Source organism: Orbicella franksi, chromosome 2, assembly GCF_964199315.1.
Source record: "Orbicella franksi chromosome 2, jaOrbFran1.1, whole genome shotgun sequence".
Taxonomy (NCBI): domain Eukaryota; kingdom Metazoa; phylum Cnidaria; class Anthozoa; order Scleractinia; family Merulinidae; genus Orbicella; species Orbicella franksi.
The window spans coordinates 23,435,372-23,455,184 of record NC_138146.1 but is presented as its reverse complement, the minus strand read 5'-3'; the positions used below and the strand labels follow the sequence as shown (position 1 = coordinate 23,455,184).

General features: G+C 38.1%; 2 protein-coding genes across 13 annotated transcripts; one reads left to right on the top strand and one right to left on the bottom strand.

Annotated features, from left to right (window-relative positions):
* Positions 1-78: 78 nt before the first annotated feature.
* Positions 79-8,506, bottom strand: LOC145478829 (hypoxia-inducible factor 1-alpha inhibitor-like). Its single transcript, XM_081457010.1, has 6 exons — positions 8,354-8,506; positions 6,472-7,011; positions 5,371-5,477; positions 4,222-4,285; positions 3,347-3,457; positions 79-2,256 (listed from the first exon to the last, which is right to left on the bottom strand). Exons 1-6 carry the CDS (start codon positions 8,504-8,506, stop codon positions 2,167-2,169), a joined length of 1,065 nt encoding a protein of 354 aa, XP_081313136.1. The 3' UTR covers positions 79-2,166.
* Positions 8,507-8,614: 108 nt separating this feature from the next.
* Positions 8,615-19,392, top strand: LOC145478765 (uncharacterized). 12 transcript variants are annotated; one of them, XM_081456898.1, is made up of 8 exons: positions 8,615-8,928; positions 11,845-12,003; positions 14,746-14,985; positions 15,076-15,120; positions 15,211-16,481; positions 16,692-16,747; positions 18,264-18,369; positions 18,758-19,392. In XM_081456898.1, the coding sequence occupies exons 1-8, from the start codon at positions 8,817-8,819 to the stop codon at positions 18,884-18,886; spliced, it is 2,118 nt and encodes a 705-aa protein (XP_081313024.1). In that variant the 5' UTR covers positions 8,615-8,816; the 3' UTR covers positions 18,887-19,392. The 12 variants fall into 12 exon arrangements, with proteins under 12 accessions (XP_081313024.1, XP_081313019.1, XP_081313028.1 ...); XM_081456893.1 differs by having other exon boundaries at positions 15,031-15,120; XM_081456902.1 differs by having other exon boundaries at positions 14,746-15,120; positions 15,211-15,345; positions 15,616-16,481.
* The last annotated feature ends 421 nt before the right edge of the window (positions 19,393-19,813 follow it).

Below are 19,813 nucleotides of genomic sequence, written 5' to 3'. Positions count from 1 at the left end.
TCGAAAAAGGCAACGAGTCGCCCCTGATTTTCTTCACTCAGTCAAATTAAAAATGTACTTGTTACAAACTGCTTAGTGAACACAAAATAAAAAATTTATTAGCGTAAAATTGCAGATATTACATGTATCATTATTCCTTATGTTACGAGGTAATATCTGGAGAACATGAAAATATTTACAACGTAAAAATGCTCTCTCTTTAAAATTCCATTTCATGGTGCTACAATTTGTTACTCTGTTTTTAATTAAGAATCGTAACGCAGGACTAAACTCTATTTCTGTTTTCAATAATTTGCTTTCTTATCACTGGCTGACATTTTCGTCTGGTAAAATCCATTGTTAAAGTTCTTAAGGCTGGTTTTCACTTGCGCATAAGTACAAGCACAAGTCGACATACCCGCTGATACGCCGACGCAGTAAAATGCTGATAATTAACACCTTTTGTTAGGAAAAGGCACTTTTTACCACAATTGCTACCAATCTCGCAATCTGATTGGCTAATTTGCCGCTGTCCAGACAACGCTAAACCACATTCGATTTGTTAAAATTATCAGCATCTTACGGCGTCTGCGTATGTCGGCTTGTCCTTTTGCTTACACGCTAGAGAAAACCAGCCTCAAATAATCGACAGCCACTTAATGTGATATTTCTATGAAAATATTTTTATCCAAATCACGTGGCTAACCTAAAAATGGATCTTCAGGGATCGCTCTTTTTTCTTCGTGAAAATCGCTCTCGGCATGTAACTCGATCTGCGAATAACGTAATGAAACTCAATTGTGCATGTTGTCTATTCTCTGACTTACCGAACTACTTACCGAACTTTTGAATTCTTGTGCCAAATGTTTTCAGTTCATTACTGTAACTACAGAATGTAGCTAACTCCTTTAAGAAATAACAAAAGATCAACGCACAAGTTCCTCTAACTGGTATTAAACCTATTTCAGTACATAGAACGGTGTTTACTTGAAACGTTATTGGATTTGCACTTACTACGCTACACGATTGGCTTAAAAAAAAATCGCGCCACTTTTTCATCCAATCAGAAGAAAAACCAAAATCAAACGTGACTCGTTCGCTCACGTTTTCCCGCGCTTCTTATCAGCTTCGTGTAACTACTTCCAGTTTTGATAAGTTCTCTGCATTGTCTGCGTCCTTTATGATTGGCTTGAGTGATTACTTTGATTTTGGTTTTACCACACTCAATTAAAAACCGCTCTAACGAGTAATTGCTTTGTGCCTACGATATGGACAACAACCAGAAGATACAAGAAACGTTCCACTGTTAGCATTTAAAATCCGTGTTCCATGTACTTAATTTTAGTCTCAAGATCAATGGTATAGAATAATGCCGAAATACAAAAGCAGAAAGTTTCTTGTATCTTCTCGTCTACATGATAGGCACAATACAGTTTCTCGGATGCAACCTAATCCTTTATCTAGATAGCACCACGTAAAATTTCTTTTCAGCGTTTTTTTGTTTTCTTTTTTTCTTTCTTTCTTTTATTTTTTTACGGTAGAGCAACCTATATGGTCGGCGGACTCCAGAAGACATGTTGCAGCGACAGTTTTCCTCGTGTGGCATGCCCGTTTTTGCGAAAAGGCGCTGTGCAGGGATAAAAAAATTTTGTCACAGCAACAGGTGCATAAAATCCGGCTGGTTTGAAAAATTGACCTCAATTTTGAAAGTGGCATCCGATGTTCACTGTTCCTGCAAACTGTTCCAGCTATAACACATTTTTATTCCTCAATCTGCTTGGCGTAAACCAGCTGGCATACTGTGAGTGTCCCTAAGCGTACACACGAAAGGGGCTTGTTCCCGCAACATGTTTCCCTAGTGTGTGTCAACCTTAAAGAGAACTCGAGTAAAAATTTCATCCTAATCCAAAAGTCCATCTGTTGTGTTTTTCACTGTCATAATATTTGTCTTTGAACTTTTACATTCTGTTGGCACGTGAATTGAAGCATATGAAATCGCCTGGCCAATCAAACAAGTCACATTTTAACATTGGAGAGACAACTGGCAAAGTTTGCTAGTTTTTTTTAACGAATTTGCAGGTCTGTCCATGAAGCCACCGCTCAAGTTCGCTGGAACCTGCACATCTAAATGTAACTGTTACGCTGGAAATTCAAATACGGCTTGGGAAAATACTGTTAACGGATATCTCATTTATCGACTTCCACGTAGCTTTCTTTTAATTCCTGATTTGTTTCTGTATATCGTCCATTTACGATGCAATTCAAAAGTGGACCAATCTGCAACAGCAGAGAACGCAAACTTAGATACCAACAAAGCCGTGAACTGCGCAAGCTATGGTATATAAAGTGAAAGTGCGTGATCACTGGTGAGCTAATTTATAACACGTCTCGATTTGGAATTATAAAATAACTGAGATACTACACGCGCTCCCATTGGTCGATAAGTGTGTTTAGATGAGAGATGTAAACACGGGTGTGGCGGTTTAGATTCGCGCGTATTTTTGAGAAATGTTGTATAGAAATTAAGCAATAGAGGACTTTTTCCTTGTTCACATGGCCTCTTCTAAACACTTGGGGGGTCAGGGAAATTCTAGAAAGTTATGCAAAACCGAGACAAAGTTATCTTGAATTATCGGAACCCCCGTCGTGTTTAGATGAGTGTATGTAAACAGAGAAAAAGTGCTCTAATGCTTAATTGCTATCACGAAAAACTCAACGATCAGCTAAACCTGAGACTCACCCAGGTTATATTTGTTTGTTAAATACAGTGTCCAATGGAATGCTCAGTTGAGGGATGTGTATTTCACTTTCAAGTTCGTACAACCATTTTGAAAGACAGAAAAATGCCCGTTGACAACTTGGCAACACACTGACTTCCCCGACCGACAGTAACATGTCCGTATTTCATCGGTCAATTAATTTATCAGTCAAATTTGGTTTCCCATACTTGAATGAAATGGCTTTTCTTCCCTTTTACACTGCATGTCTATTGAATCAAGTGACACCACTGCAGCAATACTGCAACTCAGACTTTAAAGATGAAACTGAGACTATTCCTCTAGAGAAGGTCAAAACCCCAGCCCCGTGCATCTGGCAGCCCATACTATGATACAGTGCGCGCTCAATATAGCTTGTTATAGAGCCTTCATTATCCATTGTATGCACTGATTAACCTTTATTGTTCATTTGAACATCTTGGTTCAACTAATTTTAAAAGCCTCTGATAGCATCCTGGCAGTGCATAAAAAACCCTCCTGTTCTCAGCAGAGTGACGATACAAGATTCATGTAATACCATCAGACAAGTTAGAAACAGGCCACAATGCTAGAGAGTGACACCACACGCACATGGTGGAGAGTAGATTTACCTGGCGGTGATCACCTAATGCTTCTCCCAGCATCCTCTCAATGTTCCTCATGACTGCAACTTTCTGTTGAGCGGTCAGCGGGTAGTTGATATGGCTTGGTGTTGGACCAGCCTGGAAATGGGGACAGCACATTCACCACAATGACTTGAGCTTTATTTGACCCGTAAAAGATACCACTTTAAAAAATGGATATGACAGCTTTGTTTATTATTTCTTCAAAAGCAACACTCAAAGATATCTTGACGGTTAAAAAATGGTGGCGTTTCACCCTGAACACATTACAATGTAAGTGAGACCAAAACTCGGGGGAGGGGGGGGGGGGAAGGGGAGGTAATCTCTTATGGGGGCTATTGTAGAGGTATGTGCAGCCCCAAATGCTATGGTTCTTCAGCTGTTTTGGCCATAAATGGGGTATCAATTTTGGCCATGTTGGTCATGAATGGTCATAAATAGGGTACGGTTTTTGCACTCTAGTCTTGAATTGGGTATTTTTTTAGAAGTAGCTAGTTTTTCATCATTATCAATAAGACCATCAACAAAAGCCCTTCATAGTGCCTTTAACATCGGTCTAAACAAGGTAACTAATATAATTATTAAAGGCAGGTCTGAAACAGGGTATAATATTAGGGTCAGGTCGTAAATAGAGTATCGAAGTTTTAGTCAAGTGATAAATAAGATAGGGAAAATCAAAGACTTTGGTCATAAATAAGGTAAGGGTTTTGGGAAGCAGGCCACACACCCCCATCCAATCTTTGTGGGAGTACCCCCTCCCCATGAATTACACCCCTGAGCGAGGCAACAAGCATCCCCAACCTTTTCAAATCGGAGTCCCACCCCTTCCCCCACCACCCCTTGGGTCTAAATGACATACTCACCTTGTACCAGAAGTTGACAGACGTTGTGATTCCACCATTCATTGTTGATTCCACATGATGCCACCTGAAACAATCCATGTCGTTATTAATATTATGGCATCTGTACTAATGTATAAGCTAGAGCAGTGTGCCATTGAGTGTCAAAAGTAATCATGCAATTACTTCGGTTTTGGTTTTAGTTTTAGAGCATTTTTTTTTCTTAGAGTATAGAAAAGGTAATTGGTATTGCACTTACTACGCCACCGGATTGGTTTAAAAACCTCACGCCACTTTTTCATCCAATCAGGAGTAAAACCAAAACCAATCGGGATTTACTCACACGCATTTTCCTGTGCTTTGTGTCAGCTACGTGTAATTACTTGGAGCTTTGATTGGTGTAGTAGATTATCTGGGTACTTTGTGATTGGTTAGAGTGATTACTTTGGTTCTGGTTTTCTGACACTCAATAGAAAACCATTCTACTACAGTTATTTATTTCATTTATTATTGTTATTATTATTATTATTTAATATTTAATCTATTTTTAATTACCCTATATATTCTGGCAAAATTTTAATCAAAAATACTCCCAGCACCATGTGATCTGTCTTCACTGACTGAAAATAACAGTGAAAGAGTACAAATACCATATACTAAAAATGTGATATCCCAAGTTTACTGTGACTATTGTATGCAATGAAATAATTATGTTGTTTTTGTTGTTTTTTTGTGAGAAGCCATCTTTAAATTTTGAATTAAGTGAATCTTTGTAATCCTCAGGGTATTGAGTCTCAGACAGAGCTCTGTAATCTTAAGGAGTAGAAGCTGAAGAATCTAGAATAAATACAGTCAAGTGACAGAATCTTACACAGAAATTTAGCAAACCCAAGGATTTTTTTCTTTACAAATTAAAATGACAGACTGCTCAGTTCAATTTCTAAAATAAATTGACATTGATGATGGTGCATAAATTTTGCATGCATGTAAATTGTAGTTCTGTGGTTGTAGTTAGTCAGGCATGACTAAATTTAACATTTCTGTATGATATCATCAGCTGGTCAACATCACACTGTAATATTATGGAACAGAGAAACAGACTTGAAAACCTAGTCTGAATAAGGTGAAGGCCGAGTTTCACAGAACTTGCACCAAATGAAATAGTTGCCTTACCAGTACATTGGTATGTAGAGAACATCTCCAGGGCTCACTATTACTTCAAAACCTTTTGCCTCCCTGAGCTTTGGAAATCTCACATAATCTGGGTTATCAAAGTCAACCTATTTTACAAAGTGTATGATTTCATCAGTATCCATTTGCATTTTATAATCAAATTTGTCTATACTGGTACTGGTTCCAAATGCATGTATTTGTAAATGTTTATAATTTCCTTATTTCTCCACATGGTGGCTATTTTGACAGTTGTTAATCCTGGCTGTATGTTGGTTGTGTGTCATGTAAATTATTGTGAACCTTGCAAATGGCATTAAGCAGGGTGCAAAGAACACCTTTTTGGGGCTTGTCCTTTGGGCATGCTTTAACTATGATGTCACTAGGTAAGCCCAAAAATCATTCTCCCTAGCCCAAAAAAGGGTTCATCAAAACATTTTCCCCCAAGAAAGGCCAATGCCAAACAGAGTTCACTAGTCCAACAGGAAAATGCACTGCCTCCAGGCTACTTGAGAGTATTTTCTGTGCACACTGGGCCTAACCAGGGGCGTAGCCAGCCATTTTTTTCATTTAAGCCCAAATTGTACAGCATAAGTTGTTTATCAAATTTTGCCAATGTCCAAAACAACAACAACAGTCAACTAAATTTTTGTGTGCAAAACTATTTCAAAGTTCTGCTTTGTTAATAACCTTTCAGCATTTTTTTCATGTATAAGATTGAAAGTCATTACTTTGTTTGTTAAAATAAAACGTTGATATAGTAGTGATTTGCTATTGAATAGTAAGAAAAAGAAAATATGGCCTTTTGGCTACTAAAAAAATTATTTACAGAAATTCTTGTTAAGCCCGGGCTTAATGGCTTAAAGGCTAGCTACGCCCCTGATAACGCACCGTGAGTCTTTCTGTAGCTCACTGGATGTATGCCTGACTGTTACACGTATCTGGGGGTATGGTCCTGGGATTTAATTCCGTCAGGACTGAGATATTTCCTTGTCCCATGCTCAGGACATGCTGAACATTTCATCTTTCAAATTTAAACTGCAGTTGGTACATGCAGGTGTAAATCACTTTTAATTAATTCTCTTCTAGAATATCTTGACCTACCTGACTTTGTCTATCACAAGGATGATACAAAGGAAATGGATAGAGACACTCAAACTGGTCAGGGTGGAACAGAATTACTCTCTTGTGCCCTGTCACTTGACAGAAGAAGTTCTGTTGCTCATCATAATGAACGGGTGTAATATTCCCAGGTAAGCCAATAAGAAGGAGATTGGATGTCAACGTGCCCCAGTTCATTTTCTTCTGCATATTTGTAAGCCAGCTCCACTTAAAACCAAGAAAGTCTTTCACTATATTTTTTCCTACAGAGTCATTCAGCATCTGTTGCAAGTATAATCGTGTATCCATGGGCTTAAAGTTGGTAATCCTTGTAAAAAACTCTTCAAATTTCATGTCAAGCCTCTGCGTTGGTGGAACAAAGTTGGGCCAATCTTTGGCTCGTTTGTCATCACAGTACATGAACTTGTGAGTCCTGGAAGAGTAGACTGAAAAAGATCCTTGACCAAGGTTGTCTTTGAGATAGTTCAAGTCCCATTTAAGGGCTGTTCCAATTATGTCAGAATTTTTTAGTAGTACAGGTTGCTGCAAAAAAAGTATCTTAAATTAAATAATAAATATAATTTAATAAATTGAAGCTTCAATCTGAGATATTGCTGTCAAGACATTGCCACAAGCTTCACAGTTTTTGCACTGATGGCTTTGTGCAGACACATTGCAGTCCACTAAAATCAATGAAGGACGGGGTGGGAAGGGGAAATTAGGACATGTGAAGTGATGTCTGAAACTTACACACTGAGTAGTACTTTTAGACTCTGTGTGACTCAGAAGGAAAGTTCTGCAACAAGTTTGTCCAAGACACAGGTGTAATTTGTGGTGCAATTTGGCAAGAGTTCACATGTACATCATCGTACAGCCAGTAGTATAATAACTTGTGTGTAGTCAGCAAGGTTACATCAGACAGCCAGAAATAAAAATCTGAAATGTAATGCAGTCTAGCCAGATCTCTCAGCAAATCACACTTGTATATTGAAATTACATGTATGATGTGTAATAAAATTACATTGTACTGTATAAAGAAAAATTTTTTTCAGCACTTTCCAACAGTTAGAGGTTGGCAAATCAATACTGCCACATCTTATCAACTGATGATACAAAATTAGTAATTAACATTGGTATCAGACAAATGCCTACTCATTACTAAACAACTTGTGGTCATCTTTGTGGCACAATAAGCTACAGTGTGCCTGAACAAAGATACATGTCAACCTTAATTTTATAATTCAAAAAGAGCTTGGTGGAACCCATTCTTGTTATTCTTACAACATACTTATTACAACATACATTCTGTGAGGGGGGGGGGGGGTTCAGAGCCACTTTTAATTTTCTAAAATTTAAGTTAGCTCTAAACCACCTGTTCTATCTTAATATGTTATCACAATTCACAAATCAAAGAAATGGGTTCCATTGTGCTGATTTTAGTTATAATTAGTTAAAACTAAAACCAAGAGCATATTTAACATATTTATAGTTGCTATGGTAACCTATTATGGCATGAAGATGGCCACAACCTGGGTATTTGTGTGATACCAATATTGTAACGTCACTTGGTAATAGAGCAACTGCTGGAAAGTGCTGGAAAATGTTCCCACCCACCTTTAGCTAAAATCTAAGGGCTTTCTTTAATCTGAAGGGGGGGGGGGGGGGAGCGGCCATAAAAAATGGATGATACAGATTTCAATGAGGCTGAAAAAACATCATATACCCAAATAGTACTGGAGGTATTTATCCATCTGAGAAGCATTACAGTAAATAACAAAAAAAGCACCTAATTAATCTTTTACATGAATATAACCTAACACTCCTTCAAGTGTTATTTCTCCGTCTTGTTTTAGCCTGGTTCAATTCATTGCTGAGCCAAACTCACCTCATTTGCGATCAGTGACTCTACTTGTGGATCTCTGTAGTCGAGTCTTGGAATCTTTGCAAGTTTCAAGTCGTAATTTCGTACTTTATGGCCTTCAATATCAACGTAGGCATCACTCTCTCCGTTCAACACGGAAGCCATGATTGTCGCCATGTCCAGTTTATATATTTGAGTCGGCAATCGGTCAGCAGCAACACAAAAAGTCATATGAGCGGTACAACTAGAGACCAGGACTTTGCGTCGATGATGTCATCTCAATGAACGAAACGCATGCAACGTACATGTCGCTAATTTCAACATTCAAGGATTTCATTAGCGTAGTCAAGTTAAACTATTTTTCGCTTGATTTTCGTCATTAAATATTCAAAGGACGCACCTTGGTGTTATTTGGAGGCAGCCTTGCCTGCTGGAAGAGCCGTTTCACGGACTGGAATTTGCAAAGCGAGGTTAATTTCAACTGGAAATGAAAACTATTGTGACCGAATTGGCTTTTCTTTTTGTCTGGATATCTCTCTGTTTTGGACGTGTTCTGCTGACAGGTGGAAATCGTCCTTCATTTTGTTCGCTACCTAAAGGTATGATGGACTCCTCGTTTGCCTATTTAGTTCATTTCCGATGAACAATAATGTTGCATATTTCCCCTGTACGTTAGTGGTGCATGAAGTAGGCAGTAGTTAAACTTAATCTTGTCGTACCACAAAAAAATGCTTAGCTAGGCTTCTGCATCTTGCGATTCTATGGTATGAAAGAGCCTGGAAACCCTGGATCGTTGTAATAGACCATTTTACGGTTGTCTGCTCAGTGACCTGGCCTTTGTATGGCAGCGAGGCTAGAGTTGACCTTGTTTTGATACAGACCTCACTGCTTTTGTTGTGTAAAACAAGTTGTTCTGATGCTAACTAGGTGCATTTACATGACAAAAGCAGTGAGGTCTGTATCAAAACAAGGTCAACGCTAGCCTCACTGCCATACAAAGGCCAAGTCACTGAGCAGACAACTGTAAAATGGTCTATTTACCAGAATAAGTTACGGTATTATTAGAATAAAGAATGGTAACTATGAGGTAAGTGGTATTAAATTTTTATGTACACTACTTTGGGTCTTTGTGGCATAATTCCGAGTTTCATTTAGTGAAGTACATGGGGTGTCTGGAAAACCAGAATAGCGAATAGCAAATAGTCACAAACAGCGAATAGCGAATAGTTCCGAATAGTGCGAATAGTCTCGAATAGTGCGAATAGTGGCGAACAGTCGCGAAAAGTGGGGAATAGTGACAAATAGTCGTCAATAGTCACCGCGTTAGGTCTAATATCCTTGTGTTAATTAATTATCCAAATAAGCAACAGAATTTCAGTGAATTTATTACCTTTTCTTCTCCAGACTCAAGCTCTGGCTGTCCATTGCTGACATTAAGAAAACAGAAAACACAAGGATAACCTAATAAAGACGTATTTACGCTTTTGGAGTGGTTAAAACAGAAGAAATTACATTTAGAAACACCTTTTGTCCTGATAAGCGTCTGTGCTTTTTAACGGGAAAATCCCATCCTACATTGCTGTGAGGCTCACTGCGAGATACTGGGTACCTTATTTGCTACGATTTGCCACTAATTTGCCACTATTCACCACTATTCGAGACTGTGCGCCACTATTCGCAGTATTCGAGACTATTCGTCCTATAGCTGGTTTTCACATGACGTCACCAAAATTCGAACTACAAAACTATTGATTTTCCTGAGATTTTACTTAAATGATGTATAAGATCAGCTGAAAACTAATATTCATACAAATTTTTGCTCCGAATTGGTTCTTAGTTTCGTGATACACTACGCTTGAATTTCTAAGCTTTTGCGTGACAAGGAATTTACATGACGGCCTAGAGAGCTGTCATGATGGTTAAAAAAGTGGCTTATTTCGGGGAACTTGACTATCTGAACAGTTCATGTCTTAGAAAAAGTCTTATTTTAATGTTTTAGAGTTCCTCGGGGGATAAATTCACGCTTTTGTAGCAAAACTCAGTGACAGATGTTTCTGTTGGTTTCTGGCCGCCATGTTTGTGTCCAAATGGACGGGGACCAACATGGCGTCTCCATACAAATCTCTATAAATTTGGGTAAAAAATTTCTCCGCATATCTCGCATAAGAAAAATTGCTGTGACCAGAATTTTGGCGAGAGTCTTTGCATATTTACCTTCTTTCATTTCCCAGATTCTGGACTTTATCTATTGACCGGTTTTGATTTTTATTTTGATCTATTTTGAATTGCGTGACACTGAAAACCAGCAATTCACTATTCGCTATTCGGGACTATTCGCTGTTCGTTATTTGCGACTGTTCGCTATTCGCTATTCGGGTTTTCCAGACACCCAAGTGCATGAAGGAGGGGGAATGTGCAATTGGATGTTTCTTTTGTAATAGAAAAATTGAAAATTTCAGTCGAACCTCCACTATGTCTAACGGCTACCTACATGGACGTCTGAAGTAAGCTCTCGACAAGAATGATGCTAACAAAGCCCCATTTTTATTGTAAGAAGTGACGAAAATTGATCAAGACCATGCATCGTTGGTCCCTGTTTCCGTGTTATTGTTATGTTTTGATTGTGTTATGTATTTCTATGCTATAGTAAGCCTTTTTTAGCAATAAAACTGTTGTACCCAGAAAAGATTCAGCTGTCATATTTCAGCCCCTACATAACGGCCACCCCTCTACAACGGCCACTTTCCTTTGTTGCCCAAGGTGGCCATAGTGGAGAGACTCGACTGTATCTTTCTCAAATACAGGGCTGCGTACTCATGGCTCAATTGCCCATACAGAGGCAGATTCAGATTACCAATATTTTATGAAAGTTCCTTGTCTTGGCCCACCCAAACCAGCTGATTTAATGAAAGAACCAATTTAATGATAAAAAAATGTGGCAAACATCCAAAAGTCTTCCTCTTTTACATCTTACTTTCATATTCTAACATGGACTGCATAATTTGAGAATTTGTCTTACTAGGAGATTTTGTTTCAATCTGAGAGGTCATGGGTTAGAATTCCATCTGCGGATAGGATTTTTTTTTTATGCCCCACACTTGTGACATACTGAAAATTAGTTTCATGGCTTTTATTTCACTAGCAAATTAATGGTTTATCTTAAAACTTTGTATAGCCCATGTACATAGAATGGTCTATTATCTTTGCTTTGTGCTCTGACAAAGCATTCCCAAATTTAATGCACCACTGAACTACTTACTGCAGATGTTCTTTAGTTTTAAATAATCCAACTTTCAACTATTTATTTACAATGATCCTGGCAAAACATGTTCACTACATGTACATGTAATGTTTAATTAAAATGTGTAGTAAATAAGTTAGTTGTAATAAAATTATGACTTAGGCAGACAATGTACAATTACCCAATAAGTAACCTGTTGTTTAAAATTTTATCATCTTTGGTGACGTAAAGTAACATGGAATAAAGCATCATTCTATTTTGCATTCTTTGCCAGAAACTGGTCCATGTCGTGCTGCCTTTCCCAAATGGTATTACAACATCAATTCTGATCAATGTGAACTGTTTACTTATGGAGGATGTGGTGGTAATGAGAATAACTTTGATACAAAGGATGAGTGTGAAGGAAACTGTACCACAAATACTGGCAAACAAGGTTTGTACATGTACTACACACTTTTTATAAGTAAAAGGGATGTATGAGAAGAAAACCCTGACTTTTTGGTTGATATTCTGACCATTTTTTTGTGGCACTAAGAATGGGTGATTTTTGGTAACCTTTGTTTTGGAGAATTGTTTCTGTCACATTTTAGTATAAATAAACTAGCCTTCTTTCAGGAATTCCATTCTCTCCTTGGCTACACTGCTCATTATCTATTTTGTTGTAGATAGTGGGTACTGTAGCTATTTCTATGCGTGATAGTTGGCTCTGGCTGTGCCCTCATCACTATCATATGGTAGAAATCTTGTAAATAAATCTAATTATTGTTATATATCCACGTGTTCCTGAATGTAGTAGCATTTTGATTACAGTTACCCTTTCTGTATATTCAAGATAAAAAAACAATTGTCCATCATACATGTATATTATCTAAAACTGGAGATTAAACATAGATCTGTGGTCTGTTAGCACACTAAAAATTGGTATAGGTAATCGTATGAATGCAAGTGCAATAATTATGAGTGATATTTGAAAATTCTCTCAAAATTGCACATCGAGCCTTTAGGCGAGTGCAATTTGAAAGAATTTTCAAATATCAGGAGTAGTGTTAATTATTGTTAATTGCTCGAGCTATCATATGATTACTCATTTATTATATGACTGAGAAAATTGCAAATGTGCATGCATTAATTTGCACTGCAGTGCAAATTAAGAATTAACCATAAATTGGCCTGCTCTCAGCTAATCTCAATGAATGAATTTTCTTGGTGACATAATAAAGTATAAACTGCAAGCTATATGTAGTTCAAATAATTATGTAGTTCTGCATGCCACATATTTTACTTTACTGGACACTACTCATAATATTGACATGCCCTGCACCTGGCTCCTCTCCCGTAACTGCACTTGCCACCGCTCTTAATTTTATCTGACTGATTTTATTTGCACCTTACTGTGCACTATTAGTAATTAATAAGATTTATTGTAATTTTATTAAGTTTTAGATTTCTTATCAGATTTTATTAGATTTTTATTATTAGATTTGGGTTACGCCTCACATGGGATACTTTTCCTCTTTGCGCAGTCCTTTTTGGTCTTTTCATTTCTACTATTGATTTACCATTATATGTATATATTTAATTTATGAGACCAATAAAGTTGATAGAACTTTCCAAACTGGGGATGGACAGACACCTCAACAATAACTGATGAATGATTGAGATCTAAACATTTCATGATAACCTTGATATTAAGACATGATTGATCATTGCAGTTATACGCACAACTTAGGCAGTAGTGAAATAAAAGCCTGAAAAAAAATTCAGGCCTGAACAGGATTCGAACCCATGACCTCTGCGATACCGGTGCAGTGCTCTACCAACTGAGCTATCAAACCACTGGGACCTGGTCGCTTAGTGAGTTTGTAATATACCTGTAGATGGTGAAGAACACAAGTGAATATTTGAAAGATCATATATTTGAACTGCAGAGAAAGATATGAAGACATGATTGATCATCACAGTTATACACACAACATAAGCAGTAGTGAAATTAAAGCCTGAAAAAAATTCAGGCCTGAACAGGATTCGAACCCATGACCTCTGCGATACCGGTGCAGTGCTCTGCCAACTGAGCTATCAAGCCACTGGGAGCTGGTCACTTAGTGAGTTTGTAATATACCTATAGATGGTGAAGAATGCAAGTGAATATATGAAAGATCATACAATTATTTGATCTGCGGGGTAAGATATGAAGACATGGTTGATCATCGCAGTTATACACACAACATAAGCAGTAGTGAAATTAACGCCTGAAAAAAATTCAGGCCTGAATGGGACTTAAACATATGACCTCTGCGATACCGGTGCAGTGCTCTACCAACTGAGCTACTAGGAGCTGGTCACTTGGTGAGTTCGTAATATACGAACTCACTAAGTGAGAAAACTAGACTAAACTTCTGCTAGTCTCTTTCTATGCCTTGTTGATTACTCTGTCTTTAAGCCGAGCATCCTCAAACCTTCATCTGCACCCACTTTGCTAACTATGGAAAAATAGATTTATCACTTCAAGATGAAAATTGCAGTCTAGATATACATTTACCTGTACACATAAGACAAAAACATCCTCAAAGCAGTGAAAGAAATTTGTAAAGAATTGTTTGCTGAGGGCTTGGGTAATTTTCTGAAAATTCCTCATAACGTATGTTACTTTCTTCGCATTAGTCATAGAGTTGAAATAATCATGTAACATTTCTTAATAGTTCTCCCTTTCCTATCTCTAACATGAATGTACGGACCTTGTATTGTACTACATGTGCTTGTACCAGTATATCTTTGTGTGAACAGAACATTCTGGTGCAAATCAAGATTTTTTTGTAATGCAATTCATGTTGGTGTCCCTTTGTCATTTCTCTGTTTCTAGACCATATGGTTGGTTGATTTACAATAACTTACTGACTTAACCCTTTAGGCTCTTAGTGAAGCAAAAGGCATTACAGTGTTTAGGTATAACAATTATACCTAAACCTTGTATCTTTCTAAATATGAAGTTCCTTATGCACCAACTGGCGCAGAGAGCAGTGATATGAAGTTAGGAATTTTCATGTAAACCATGCTGGTAAAATTAATGATCAATTAGTAAATGATTGATATAATGCATGGTGGAACTTGAACAGTAATGCTAGCAGAGTAGCCTGTGCAAGTCTATATAATGCTACTTTTATACTGAAACTTGCAGGCAATTCTCAATTGCTCAAACTTTTTCATGGAAAAAGTGCAAAGGTTGCAGACAAAACCAGTGTAAGCAGTGGAAAAATGGATAACTCACCATCTCAACCTGAAGGTGAAAGCAGGGAAAAACGGGATAAATCACCATCTCAACCTGAAGGTGAAAGCAGAGAAAAAAGGGATAAATCACCATCTCAACCTGAAGGTGGAAGCAATGAAAAAACGGATAAATCAGCATCTCAACCTGAAGGTGGAACCAATCAAAAAAGAGATAAATCAGCTTCTCAACCTGAAGGTGGAAGCAATGAAAAAACGGATAAAGCAGCTTCTCAACCTGAAGGTGGAAGCAATGAAAAAACGGATAAATCACCATCTCAACCTGAAGGTGGAAGCAATAAAAAAACGGATACATCAGCATCTCAACCTGAAGGTGGGAGTAGTGGAAAAGCGGATAAATCAGCATCTCAACCTGAAGGTGGAAGCAATGAAAAAACGGATAAATCAGCATCTCAACCTGAAGGTGGAAGCAATGAAAAAACGGATAAATCAGCATCTCAACCTGAAGGTGGAAGCAATGAAAAAACGGATAAATCAGCATCTCAACCTGAAGGTGGAAGCAGTGAAAAAACGGATAAATCAGCATCTCAACCTGAAGGTGGAAGCAATGAAAAAACGAATAAATCAGCATCTCAACCTGAAGGTGGGAGCAATGAAAAAACGTATAAATCAGCATCTCAACCTGAAGGTGGAAGCAATGAAACAACGGATAAATCAGCATCTCAACCTGAAGGTGGAAGCAATGAAAAAAGGGATAAATCAGCATCTCAACCTGAAGGTGGAAGCAATGAAAAAACGAATAAATCAGCATCTCAACCGGAAGGTGGAAGCAATGAAAAAACGGATAAATCAGCATCTCAACCTGAAGGTGGAAGCAATGAAAAAACGGATAAATCAGCATCTCAACCTGAAGGTGGAAGCAATGAAACAACGGATAAATCAGCATCTCAACCGGAAGGTGGAAGCAATGAAAAAAGGGATAAATCACCATCACAACCTGAAGGTGGAAGCAATGAAAAAACGGATAAATCAGCATCTCAACCTGAAGGTGGAAGCAATGAAAAAAGGGATAAATCAGCATCTCAACCTGAAGGTGGAAGCAATGAAAAAACGGAAAAATCAGCATCTCAACCTGAAGGTGGGAGCAATGAAAAAACGGATAAATCAGCATCTCAACCTGAAGGTGGAAGCAGTGGAGAAACGGATAAATCAGCATCTCAACCTGAAGGTGGAAGCAATGAAAAAACGGATAAATCAGCATCTCAACCTGAAGGTGGAAGCATTGAAAAAACGGATACATCAGCATCTCAACCTGAAGGTGAAAGCAATGAAAAAACGGATAAATCAGCATCTCAACCTGAAGGTGGAAGCAATGAGAAAACGGATAAATCAGCATCTCAACCTGAAGGTGGAAGCAATGAAAAAACGGATAAATCACCATCACAACCTGAAGGTGGAAGCAATGAAAAAACGAATAAATCAGCATCTCAACCTGAAGGTGGGAGCAATGAAAAAACGGATAAATCAGCATCTCAACCTGAAGGTGGAAGCAATGAAAAAAGGGATAAATCACCATCACAACCTGAAGGTGGAAGAAGTGGGAAAACGGGTGGATCACCATCTCAACCGGAAGGTGGAAGCAATGAAAACATGGGTGGATTGCTATCTCAACCTGAAGATGGAACCAATGTAAGGGAGCTTATATAAATATGTGCTTGTTTTGGAATTTTATAGAGATCTTGTTAGACATTTTTGATATGACATTGTACTATTGGTTGAACATTTTTAAGAGTCTGTCTGTGTTTTTGGATTGTTACACTTAAAAGTGGCAGTTGAAGTGTACAGGTACAATTTTTGTCACATGATTTTGTTTGTAAGATATCTTTTATTCAAATGCAGGATGACAATGAGGATATCCTGGATGGTTCTCCTTTCCAGAACTATAGAAAGGACAGGTATTGTTACCCTCGTATTTACTTCAAAAAGCGCCTCGGCGCTTGTTTGGGGACGGCGCTACATGTTTTAAAAACTCATTAAGAAGTTTTTTTCTCGATAAAACAGAAACTCTTAGTCTTATCTAAAAAGGTGGCAACAACGAGCAAAACTCCGTTTAAAAACAATATTACACTTACGTCCATCGACGTAATCTAGCGAAAGTTTCCAGAAAGTAGAAAGTTGTTGAACCTCCGATATACGAACCATTCAGTTAATTAACCGAAAATTCTGAGAGGAAAATCTAAGGGAACAGAATTTTCGAAAATTGGGGTATACTTTGCGGGGTTTTCCTCTTTTCTGGAAATTCTAGAAACATTGTTCCATTCCAGGAATTCAAAGCGGACTTTTTGGCCGAATTGAAAGTGACTTCAGTGTTCCGAGTGAGACGAGGTCATTGCCTTCATCTTTCTTGAAGAAGGACCCGAGAACTAGTAGTACAATCTCGACCATTCCTTCCCCTCCTCCTTCTTCAACAACCCACATATTTTAACCATACCTTAAGCTTTTCAAAGAAGTAGGAAAATCGGTCAAAATCCTGTTGTTTAATAAACAGTACCAAACACTCGCTGCCAAAGACTTAAGAGTTGAAGGGGAAGTGCAGCTTAATAAACCATTCTAATCCCAAAAATGGAAATGCTGTCGATAACGTGTACATGAGTGGTCATCATACACTTGGTTTTATCCATAAACGTTTGAGCGCTCTAAAGTTGTTGTAATTATAGTGTAACAAACATCAACAGTACCACATGAAGGCATAGGCTACTCGATACTGTACTTGTACCGGTACCTCTTGCTTTCATGCCATACACCAAGGTTTCATCTTCAAACTTTTATTTTAGAACCATCTTACCTGTACACAGTAAATGCTATCATTTAGAAGTACTACTAAATATATTTCATTTTAAAGGTACAGACTAAGATTAAATCCGGCACAATAAACACGCAGGCCATGTTGATCGATAACCTTCATTCGAACGATAACAAACTAAGATCTCAACTGCAGAGTCAAAATGAAGTTGTTACCGTTTACTTAAGCAATAGACCACAAGTTTTTATGGTTTATAGGCTGATAAACCAGGCGGGATGTTGGAAGAACACGAGAAGAATTCGTAAATCACGAGCCGCAGGCGAGTGATTTACGAATTCTTCTCGTGTTCTTCCAACATCCCAAGTGGTTTATCAGCCTATAAACCATAAAAGCTTGAGGCCTATTGCTTTTATATAATAATTCAGAAGACACGCGAAATTTCCATGAGTTTGCGGGCACAATAAACCATAGCTGATTGACCAATCAGAGCGCGCGCATTCATTTGATTATTATATATATATTATATATGCATGTACAGCATAACGTCCATAACTATTAACCTTGCCACATGAACTTCTAATAACTTGGTACACTGTTGGATTTCATCATCCTGAACCTTTTGATGATGTAATGAGTTTGTTGTTTCACTAATAATTTTTTTTTTTTAGTGTCGCCTATCCGTACGAACATACCTCCAGCCACTTTGCAGCTTTCTTCCTGACTTCTATTGTTATGGTGTTCGCTGCTTATGTGGTGTACCACAACAGACAAAAGGTACCTAACGCAGTGTCATTATTCTTCTTCCTCATTTTCACATATAAACCTATTGATGCTAGTTACAAATTAAAGCTGTCTAATGTACGGTCTTATTGTTATCCTTTTAGAGCCTTTAGTTTAGGGACTTTCCTTTCCCCTTGGTTGTTGCGTTGGACGTTTTCTCTTGTCAAGAGCCGCTCTCTTTGGCACCAAATTATGATGCTGAACGCAGCTAAACTGAGCTTTTCATTCTACGCAATCTGGAATAAAATAGCCACTTACGTACCCATTCTTCTGGCTCGTCAAGAGGAGAAGTCCGTGACGAGCCAAGAAGATATCTGCATAGGATGCTGGGAATAAGAGATGTGTAGTTTTTCTCACAGTTATATCTTGGTTCCTCCCGTAGATCATCGCAATCGTTATCGAAGGCAGAAGTGATGGCAATGGCAGAAGACGCGGCTTTAGGAAACTGGAGACGAACGTGGAAGAAGCCATGCCGTCACTGAAAAGTTCAAACTCAACATACGTTTATTAGAATTGCTGTTTATGTGATAAGAAAGAAATTATCAAGAGAAAAAAAAGTAAATAATCGGTTAAAATCAGTACCAAACAAATGTTTCCAAGGATAAAGAGTTTCTTAGTTGCGAGGCTGTTTTGGAAAAAAAAATGATGCTAGCTTGTACATGTACATAGGTGATCGTGCCTTGAAATTATTGGTGACCCAGGCGTCTTTGGGTAAGACACTTTCAGGTTTCTTTGAACAATGATGACTAAATCTACGCTTGGTGGCCATGGAACATTCTTGACACAACCTTGTGAAATTGCTGCAATCAGTGTAACCTGCCATGCACTACGGCCTACATCATGCCGTCCAGGAGGGTGGTGTCGGGAAGGTAGAATATAGCAATACTCCCGCAATGCACGCCCTGCAGTTTGGTTGTTTGTTTTTGTTTTTGTTTTTTTTTTTACCCGGCACTAAAAGTTATCAAAGGTTAGTAAGTTGTATTTCGGAAGTGTTTGAAATAAATAAGAAAAACTGTCTTCGTTTCTCTGAAAGTTTGGAAATTACATTCTTCGTACAACAAAAATGAACTTACTGGTGACACAATTTTGCTACATGCTATGACTATCAAAGTTGATAAGGGAGAAATATGAAGCCCAGTGAATATGTTGGTTACCGTCCACAAATTGTTTTCTCGCTTGTTCTGCCGTGACCGTGCACTGAACACGGTAGAAAGAGGAAGAGGCGTGTCTGAGCAACTAACCAATATAAACGGCACTGTTGCGTAATTCAACCTTGTGGCGTGAAGTTTGCCTGGCTTCATAATTTTTTTCCCTCGAAAGGATGATGGGCAAGAGAAGTAATTCCTCGTAAGAATCTTATTGGTAAAGAGATCCTTGTCAAGCTATTCAAAGATCACCACCGGTTTCGGAGGTTTCAGGGGGTCTCGAAATAGCCAAT